Source organism: Vombatus ursinus, unplaced genomic scaffold (genome assembly GCF_900497805.2).
Source record: "Vombatus ursinus unplaced genomic scaffold, bare-nosed wombat genome assembly UNPS02014982.1, whole genome shotgun sequence".
Lineage (NCBI taxonomy): Eukaryota > Metazoa > Chordata > Mammalia > Diprotodontia > Vombatidae > Vombatus > Vombatus ursinus.
In genome coordinates, this window is record NW_020954760.1 from 411,250 (window position 1) to 421,925 (window position 10,676).

The following is a 10,676-nucleotide window of genomic DNA, read 5'->3' on the forward strand; positions in this document are numbered from 1 at the left end:
GAACTCAGGTCCTCCTGACTTCAGGGCTGGTGCTCTATCCACTTAGCCACCTAGCTGCCCCCCTTTTTATTCTTTTTTTCAATCAGCCACGTATTTTACATGGAACCTGCCATGTACCAAGTATTTAAGGTAGGTACTATGAAGGATACAGCAAAAGTATAACATGATCTCTGTCCTTAAATCATCCCTCAGTACATTTCTCATGCCACAGACAACTTCCTTCCTGTCTTTCCCTGATCTCTGCCCCATGGTAATAATAACCATTCCCCTTAAGCCTCAGGTACCTCTTTGGCTTACACTTCTCTAGCACACTTAATTGCTGTGTCTTAGAGATAGCTGTTTGTGTTCTGTCCTTCCTCCATGAAAGCTGGGTCCTTTTCTTATCCAGACTTTGATGTCTTACCCATACTGTATGGAAAGAAGAGTCTTGGAAATGAGGCAAAGGAGTTTAGACCTGATGTGGTTCATATGTAGTTCTACTATTTCACAGAGTTCTCCAGTGAGGCAAATTAGATCCTTAGCTTTCCTGCAGCCCTGAAAAAAATATAGGAAAAACTTTCATTTGTTGGACTAATAAGTATATAAAAGAAGAATGAGATAGGAGAATGCATTTGTAGCCAGTATGAACTCTGGCTGTATCTAGTTGCCTTGTGCCTGCTTGTTCTCTCTCTCTGTCACTCTCTCTTTTCCCCCTCTCTCCCCACTGGAAGTACAGGGGCTGCTCACAGGCCAATCCCACGCTGAGTGGCATGGGAGCCGACCTAGGCTGGTTGATGCCTCCTTTAGGTATCCTGGTGGGCCTTTGCTCCTGGGCACTCACCACCTTGGTGCAGTCTTCCCCAGTGTATCCTCAGATACTGAGTACTGGTTATTATTAGCCTAATTCCAAGATTGTGGAGTGCCTGCCATAAAAAGACAAACATGGGAACAAAGCCCCCAGCCCTGAAGGATACTCCTAGTCTTTTAGTTTGGAGGGTATCTGAGAAGAGGCAGCTGTTCTTAAGCCCACCCTGGATGAGAGGGTCCATCCCCTGAGTTGGTCCTGTTCCACATCTGGTTTCTTAAGTACTTATTCAGAGATGGGCCAGAACCAAGTGGGAGCTAACTGACCTCTAGGGATTGAGATGAGCAGAATTTAATGACTTGCTGTTTGCTTTTGTCATACTTCCAAGAACAATGAGAAAAAAGTCTCCTTATCTGTTGGCCCGGGTTATATATAGGGATATGTCTGTAAATCAGGCATTGGGTGTTATGTTCCTGAGGCCCCCCCCCCCCCAACCTATTGCTTTAGTTCTCTTTAGTTCAGTAAATTCTCTCTCCAATTTTAACATAGCCTTTGGCTATCATTTTTGTGGGTTTGGATCTTCGGGATATGCTCTCCTCCTGGGCCAGCCCAACCCTTTGCCACTCAGAGGGAGCCCATTATCAGTTTGTGAGGTGGAATACATTGCCATCCCCAGCCCCTGCCCCTGAGGCATACCCATTCCAGCACTGGAATGGACATTGTGTTGAACATTGTCCTTCCCTACCCTTCCTAGAGAAGACAGCTGAAACAGCAGCAGCCTGCGACTCTTGGTTCCTGGATTGGGGGTGACCAGTGTAATATCTTAGGGACTGATTCACCAGCAGACCTAGATTTGTGGGAAACTGGGGGTCTGGCCAAGTGAAAGAACGGGCAATTGACTAAGGGAGAAGGAGGTCAACTAGGCTATATGTGGGACTGAAGATGGAGCCTAATGGCTGGAAATAAGTGAAGGGTGCTGAGTTACTGGGATTCGCCATGCAGATTTTTAGGCCTCCTGACTGGCAAGGCTGTGAAACAAGATGAGTGAATGACAGGAGCTTGATATTATCAAGGACATCTCCCAAAGGCCCATTCATCCAAACCCCCAAAAATATCAGTGACATTATCACTTGATAAAGGAGTTCTTCTATTGATAGTCTTATTTGGGGTACTTTTGCCTTTTTACTATTGTTTTCCATCAACCTGTGTTTTGTGTGTTAGAAGAAAAACTATCACTCAATAGTGATGTGGTCAAAAGGCAGGCAGAATGACTAAAAATCAATTCCTTGAATATAAGGAGGAAGAAGAATAGTGGAGGGTTACCATAATTTTCCAGCTTTCTTATAGATGACCTTCCATTTCCTACCTCCACACCTTTGCACAAGCTTCCCCCCCACACCCATACTTAGAATTCAGATTTCCTGATTCAGCCATTAATTGTTAGCATGCTGCCTCATCACTGTTCATTTTGTATATAGTCTTTGTTTACTTATCCCGTGAGTACTTTGTATCTCCTCAAAAGAAGATAAGCTTTCGCAGAGTAGTAACTGTCTTACTTTGGTTATCTGTATCCCTAGCACAATGCTGGCTCTTAATAAATTCTTGTTCATTGATTTTCAGTGTCAGAATGTGTAAAACCCACTCCTAGGTTTTTGGCAACTATTTGGAATGTTTCTTTTTTTTAATTCTTTAATTTTAGTTTTAGTTTTCAACATTCACTTCCATAAGATTTTGGGTTCCAAATTTTCTCCCTATCTCTTCCCTCCCCCCACCCCAAGATAGCATGCATTCTGAATACCCCTTCCCCTAATCTGCCCTCCCTTCTATCTCCCCCCCATACCCTTCCCCTTCAATTTTCCTGTAGAGTAGGATAGATTTCTATACCCCATTGCCTGTATATCTTATTTCCCAGTTGCATGTGAAAACAGTTTTTTAATATTTGTTTTTAAAACTTTGGGTTCCAAATTTGCTCCCTTCCTCCCTCCCCACCCTCCCTCATTGAGAAGGCAAGCAACTCTATACTGGTTATACATGTGTAGTCATGCAAAACACTTCCATAGTGGTCATGTTGTGAAAAACTAAGTATATTTCCCTTCATCCTGTCCCACCCCCCATTTATTCTATTTTCTCTTTTGACCCTGTCTCTCCTTAGAAGTGTTTGCTTCTGATTACTCCCTCCCCCAGTCTATCCTTCTCTCTTGTCCCCTTCCCCTCCCTCCCATTTTCCTGTAGGGTAAGACAGATTTCCATACCCAATTGAGTGTGTATGTTATTCCCTCCTTAAGCCAAATCCTATGAGAATAAGATTCACTTGTTCCCTCTCACCTTCCCCCATTTCCCTTCCACTGTAAGAGCCTTTTCTTGTCTGTTTTATGTGAGATTAATTTAGCCCATTCTACTTCTCCCTTTCTCCTTCTCCCAGCATAATCCTCTCTCACCCCTTAATTTTATTCTCCAGATATTACTCCTTCATCTTCAACTCACCCTGTGCCCTCTATTTATCTATCTATATCTATCTATCTATACACACACACGCACACGCACACACTCACACACACAAAATTTTCCCTCCAAATACCCTAATACTGGCAAAGGTCTCATGAGTTAACAGATATCATCTTGGAATATTTCTAATAGATTTTTTTTTTAAGGCAATTGGGGTTAAGTAACTTGCCCAGGGTCACACAGCTAGTAAGTGTCAAGTGTTTGGTCTGAGGCTGGATTTGAACTCAGGTCCTCCTGACTTCAGGGCTGGTGCTTTATCCACTGCACCACCTAGCTGCCCCTTCTAATAGATATTTCTTAACAAATTCATTGTCTAGTTCAATAGATATCCGACAGAATTTCTTCTGGTGGGAGGTGTGATGAGGGCAGTTGAAACCTGAGATTCTGCCTGCAGTGCTAAACCAGCGTTAGAAACTCCAGGCATCATTTGACTCAAGGCTCCTCAGCTCCTGGCCAGAAATAGTGTTGTGGGCCAGCACTGAGAAGAGAATGTTGTGTGGCTCTGCAGGTCCTCCCCTGGCCCTCTCCTCTCTGTTTCTATCATAACAATATCAACGTCCATGCCCCAGCCTTCCGTGCTTTTGAAATTTCTAAGTGAAATAATTGGCTCTTGATTGTCCCCTTTAACCTCATGTACTTTTGTTTCAGCTACGACTTCAGCCACCACCACAGGCTTTGCCTTGAATCTAAAGCCACTGACAACACCTGGCACTGGCATCATCCCTTCCACCTGTGCCACTTTGCCCTCAGCTACCACAGCTCCAAGGTGAGGCCTGATTTCAAAGTTCTCCTGAATTTCACTTCATTCATAAAGCACACACAGTCAGGCAACCTCTTGGGCACACATAGCTAGCTCTCCTGGATATCTTTCAAAGGCATTTCAGATACAGAGGAACACCTTCTGAACCCAGATCCATTTGGACGCTAGATTTCTATAACCCAGTGACAGGAACATTAATTTGTCTTTGTTGAATACTGGGAGAAAACAGTCCATAGACTCATAAACTGGAAGGAACCTTAGTGACCATCTAGTCTTAACCCCATGGTTTTATGAAGGAGAGAACTGAGTCCTGGAGAGTGATTTGTCTAAGGTCTTATTAGCTTGTTAGTGTCAGAGCTAGGACTTGAGCCCAGGTTTTTGATTCCCAAGGCTAGGCTTTCTTTATGGTGGGGTTTGGTTGTAATGTATTCCATTGTTTCAAAAAATAACACTACTCCCTCCACCCACCCCACCCCCAAAAAAAACCCAAAACAGTGCTTCTAGCAACCTTTTGATAAGTATGTCGATATATCTAAAGTAAATCTATTACTTTTGACTTTTATTTTTAAAATTTGTACATCATTTGAACCCTTTCTAAGCACATAAGTGTTTCTTCCAGTATCCTTGAATGATGGGGAGGTGGTCCTATCCTATCAAGCTAAAGACTGAAATGTCTAATCTTTGCTTAGCTATCCAGTGTCTTCTGGGACTCATGGTTTTCTAATAACAATCAGCAAAATAACTTCAGTTTCTAGCTTAGTAGTTTATTAATGTAACTGATGTCCTAATTACAAGCTATTAGGTCAACAAAACACAGTATTTGGTTTAACCAGTATTGTGCTGAGGTAAAATCAACAAGCAAAGGATTACAGGGGCTGAGATCAAATGACCATAGGGTCTGAAACATAGAAGTCAGGATCTCAGAGAAAGGAGGCATAGCCAGCGGCAAAATTAGGAACAAAAGAGATGTTTGTTTAAGGTCAGGAGTACCAAAATTCGGCTAAGATGGGTGGGAGAAGCACTCTGATTCCAGGTTCAGCAACTGGAAAAGGATAGTACCAAAAATATTACCAGTGAAAAGGAAAGTGTTTGAGGAACTGAAATTCATAGCAATGCCAGTAGTGTTTCCTTCTCCACCTAATCCTATCCTACAGGTTTGATCGCTGTATGCCCTGTCTAATAAAGTTTTTATAATGTTTTTCTGACAGTCCTAGCACAAGTTAATAATAATAGTGGATCTAGGTTGATCAACCAATAAGCATTAAACTATGTGGCAGGCCCTGGTAGTACAAAGAAAGGCAAAAACTGTCCCTGCTTTCAAGGAGCTCACAGTCTAGCCAGGGAGACAACATGAGAATAACTATGTACAAACAAAATATATGCAGGAAAAATTAGAGATAATAGTTATAGTTTGTAAAAGCAACTAGGTGGCACAGTGGAGAGAGCACTGGGCCTAGAGTCAGAAAGACCGGAGTTCAGATCTAGCCTGGTGACCTATGTGACCTTGGGCAAATCATTTAACCTCTATTTGCTTTAGTTTCCTTAGCTGTAAAATGGAGGTAATAACAGCATCCACCTCACAGGATTGTTGTGAGGATCAAATGAGATATTTGTAAAAGCAGTTATCTGCAACGTTATAGGCACTATATAAATACTTATTTCCATCCCTTTACCACCACCCCCCCACTTAATATTTTCCTTTTTTTGTTGTTCTTGTTTTTGTTTTTGTTTTGGTGAGGCAGTTGGGGTTGAATGACTTGCCCAGAGCCACACAGCTACTGAGTGATATGTGTCTGAGGCCGGATTTGAACTCAGGTCTTCCTGACTCCAGGGCCAGTGCTCTATCCACTTCACCACCGGGCGTTTCGCATATGTTATTTTATTTTTATCTTCACAACAACCCCTTAGAGGTGGATAACACTTTTCTCATTCATTTGTGCTCACCCAGGTAGAATCCAAGAACCTCACTGATTCTTCCCTATGTTATCCTTTGTAAGCTCACCCTTACAAGCATTCAGGTTCATGGAGCATCAGAGAAAAACCAAAAATGTTTTTATTTGCAGGCTCATAATGGATCAAGAGATTCCCCCTTTGCAAATCTGGTAGGCTCCATTTCGTCCAACCCCAGTGAAGACCTGTGTGATTCTAATGATTTCCAATATTGCCTTGGGTGGTGCTCCAGCAAGGGGCAAGGCCAAGGCTAACTAGTCTTTTGTGCTGTAGGGACTCTTCCTAGTCACACCTTTCCAGTGAACCTCTGTTTTCTCTTCTGAAAAGGTTCCTATCAAGTAAGAAGCCATATCCCTCCTTCCCCCTGCCTGGCTGCCCACTATCTATGTCAGTGCCTCCTAGTTCACAGGGACACTTAAGCTCATTGGTCTTTGCTCAGTCATCTTCTGAGCGTACTGAAGGGAACTGGAGACTACTTGGCAAAAGAAAGAGGAAGGAAAACTCAAGAAATTGAATTCGACATCTCTGGCCTCTTCCAGTTCTAAATCTTTGATCCTATAATACCCATTTTACACATATGGAAACTGAAACTCAGATGGGTTAGGTGACTTTCCAGTGACACAGCTACAAAGTGTCAGAGGCCACATAGAATGGAAAGCTGCCAGGGGCAGCAACATGGACAAAAAGGCAGCATACCGTTTAAAAAATATATATTTTACTAATGCCTTTTGTCTTTAAATCAGTCATTTTGCACCTACCTCCTCCAGATTGAACTTTCTCATGACAAAAACAGTTAAGGAGAAAATGCCCAATTCACAGACGATTTCTAACAATATATGCAGTAGTCTGTCCTAGTGTTCTCCTACCTCTTTGCCATAAGGGAGTATGTTTCACTATCTCTCTTTCATGGCCTTCGTGGATTTTTTTTTGTTACTCAGAGTTCAATTTCATTTTAGTGATCTGTTCATTTACCTTGTTTTAGCCCAATTGCTTATTCTGCTCTTCATCAGTTCTTACAAATCTTCCCACCTTTCTCTTAGCTCCTAATTATTATTAAATTACATCTCATTTGTTCTGTCATTCTTCAAATAATGAGTACTCACTTTGTTTCTCGTTTTTTTGCTACCACAAAGAGAGCTATAATGACTATTTTGGTATATATTAGATCTTTTTTTCTGTCTTTGACTTCCTTGGGGGTATATGTCCAGAAGTATCATTGCTGGGTCAGAGGGCATAGACTCTGGGCATGGTTGTACATATCTATAATCCCTATTACCAGGAAGGCTGAAGTTAATGAATACTTAAGCTCAGGAGTTCTGCGCTGCAGTAGGCTAGAGCCAGTCTGGCTGTCCACACTAAATGTGGGACTGGGTGTGGCCTGGAGAATTTGGTGCTTGAAAAATATTCATCCTACCTAGGAATGGGGAAGCAGTTGGGGGCAGCTGGCACGTAGAGGAGTGGGAGAGCATGGACCCAAGGAGGAGATTTTGAGGCATATGGAAAAAGAAAGATAATCAACAGAGGGTATAGATCAATAGTGCGCTGCATCATCAGGGACGTGGTGGAGGAAGGGCCTTACTACAGGCCAGTATCCTCTCTGACACCTGCAGTCATTGGCATTGTTCTGGGAGTGAATGGGAATTCATGAGGCAAGCTCTACAAGGCAGTAGCAGAAACCACCTGGAACCTAGAATGGATATCTTGAAAGCTTTGATTGCATGAGAAAAACAGAAAAAAGAGAGACCAGATAATTATAGGGGTCATGAATTAAAGAATGAGAGTCTAGAATTAGACAGAAAGAGAGGGTGGATATTGAAGAGAGTGAGAGAAATCCTTTTTGGAAAGGGGCACAAAAAATAAAATTTAAAAAACTAATGAACAGGACTAGTTGAAGGGGAGGAGAAGAAGAGGGAAATCTGTTAACATAAGAGGAAAAAAGGAGGATAATAATTATAAATAATCCAATAAAAGCAAGAAAGAAAAACTAATGAGCAAAACCCTAAAGGGAAAGTGGTAAACAAGAATAGGGAAATCAGGGTGAGTCAAAGAGAGCCAGTGGGAACAGGACCACCTTAAAAAAAAGATTGAAGTAAAGTAACTGAAGAAACATAATATTGTGTTTATAGCAGAAGAACGAAAAAAATCGTAACTTTAAAAAACATTAGAGACAGACAAAGGAAAATATAAATGTAGCTCTCTGCTTTAAATGTAAATGAATTAAACAATCCAGTAAAATGAAAGAGTAACAGATTGAGTAAGAAAACAAAACCCTACAATCTGTTGCTTATATGAAACACATTTAAAAATCAAAGACATAACACAAAATAAAGGGGATAGAAGAAAAATTGACTATACATCAGGTAAATCCAAAAAAGCCCAAGTTGATATCTTGCTGTCAGACAAAGTGAAAATATTCAAAAGTTTAAAAGGGATAAAAAAGGAAACTGTATTATGCTAAAAGGAACCATAAACAACAAACCTATATCCATAATAAACTTATATATTCCAAATGCTTTAGCGTCCAGATTCGTAAAGGAAACATGATCTGAGCTACAAGAAGACACAGACACAATAGTGACAGGAGACTTCAGTGTCTCTCTCTGTTTTGGATAAATCGTAATGGAAAGATAAACAAAACAGAACATATGGAACTGAACAAATTGAAACTAGAGTTAAAAGATTTATGCTATCTTCAACTGAACTCTCAACATTCCCCTCCGAACAACTTTAAAATTACACCTCAAATCAAATTTTGGAGCAGCAGAACCATCAAAATGTCAGGGTATGACATTTTTCCAGCCTAAGAAAACCTAGGAGGTCAGCAAGAGAGGTCTGTGACACTAGGGTGGAGACCTGTCCAGAGTGCGGGCGCACAGTGGCAGCAACAGGCAATGGCAGAAGCAGCTTTGGGAGTTCTCAGCCCAGAGACAGTAAGAGGGTTGGACAACTGGTCAGAAAGAAATTACAGCGGACCCATTGCTGGCACTAGGTACAGCTGGCACTGATTGGCAACTCTGTTACCCATAGCAATTCTGGGTTGCAGTTCTAGGGCAGAGAGGAGTGCTTGTGATTGTTCAGAAGGGAGCAGGGGCCTTGGTTACAGTTCCAAGGTCGAGAGGAGCTCTAATATTTGTGGCTGCAGGAGAGCCAGGGACCTGGTCATGGTCCCCGGGGTCAAGAGGAGCATTAACACTTGCAGCTGCAGGGGAATAGGGGACCTTCCTGGATAAAGACCAGAGCACAGACTGGGAAAGCAGTGATCACACCTCTCCCCAGCTCCCACCACCTTGGAAGCACCAAAAAGTTGCAGATCCCTCGGGCTAGCTCTGAAAACAGTAGCTCCAAAAAGCCTAAAGCTTGAGACAGTACTTCCCCACCCCCAGGTGAGCAGAGACCAACATTAACGTAAAGTTCAAAGTCAAGATACAGGCTGGAAAAATGAGCAAACAACAACAAAAAAAGCTTGACCTTAAAAAACTACTACAATGGCAGGGAAGACCAAGACAAAATCAGAAGAAGACAACAATGTGAAAACAGCTATAAGCACAGCCTCAAAAAAAAAAAAAATGCTAATTGGACTCAAGCCCAAGAAGAATTCTTAGAAGAGTTTAAGAGATAAGAGTGGTAGAGGAAAAATTTGGAAAAGAAATGAGAGTGATGCAAGATAATTATAAAGATAATTAACAAAGAGGATCACAAAAAAATTACTGAAGAAAATAACACCTCAAAAAACAGAATTGGCCAAATGGTAAAAAGGGCACAAAAATTCACTGAAGAAAAGAATTCCTTAAAAAGCAGTATTGACCAAATGGAAGAAGAGGCATAAAAGCTAACTGAGGAAGATACCTCAATATTAGAATTGGGCAAGTGGAAGTTAATGACTCCATGACACATCAAGAAACAGTCAAAGTCAAAAGGATGAAGAAAATAGAAGAAAATATGAAATATCAGAAATACTACTGACCTGGGAAATAGATCACAGAGAGATAATTTTAGAATCATTGGGCCACCTGAAAGCCATGATAAAAAAAAAAAAGCCTAAATGTGGTATTTCAAGAAATTATCAAGGAAAACTGCCCTGATACCTTAGATCCAGAGGGTAAAAGAGAAATTCCAAGAATCCACTGATCACTTCCTGAAAGAGATCCCAAAATGAAAACTCCCAGGAATATGATAGCCAAATTCCAGAGCTCCCATGTCAAGGAGAAAATATTGCAGGCAGCCAGAAAGAATTCAAATATTGTGGAGCCACAGTCAGGATAACACAAAATTTAGCAGCTTCCACGTTAAAGGATGAGAAGACTTGGAATATGATATTCCAGAGGGCAGAGGAGCTAGGATTACAGCCAAGAGTCATCTACCCGGCAAAACTGAGTATGATCCTTCAGGAGGGAAATGGACATTCAATGAAATAGAAACATTCCTGATGAAAAGACCAGAGCTAAATAAAAATTTGACTTTCAAATACAAGACTCAAGAGAAGCATTAAAAGATAAACAGGAGAGAGAAACCATAAAGGATTTAATAAGGTTAAACTGTTTACATTCTTGCATGGGAAGATGATACATGTAACTCATAAGGACTTTCTTATTATTAGGGCAGTTAGGAGTATATATAGACAGAGGGCACAGGTATGAGTTTGCTTGATGGGATGATTTTTTAAAAAATGAAGGGGTG

The 10,676-nt window shown here is 41.3% G+C and overlaps 1 protein-coding gene across 5 annotated transcripts in view; it reads left to right on the plus strand.

Moving 5' to 3' along the window:
• Nucleotides 1-10,676, plus strand: part of NUP62 (nucleoporin 62) — a 65,179-nt gene that overhangs the window by 27,663 nt on the left and 26,840 nt on the right. For all 5 annotated transcript variants that reach the window (XM_027845576.1, XM_027845571.1, XM_027845574.1 and 2 more), the window contains one exon: nucleotides 3,938-4,055. In XM_027845576.1, the coding sequence (XP_027701377.1) occupies nucleotides 3,938-4,055 (118 nt within the window). The remainder of the gene's footprint in view (nucleotides 1-3,937; nucleotides 4,056-10,676) is intronic.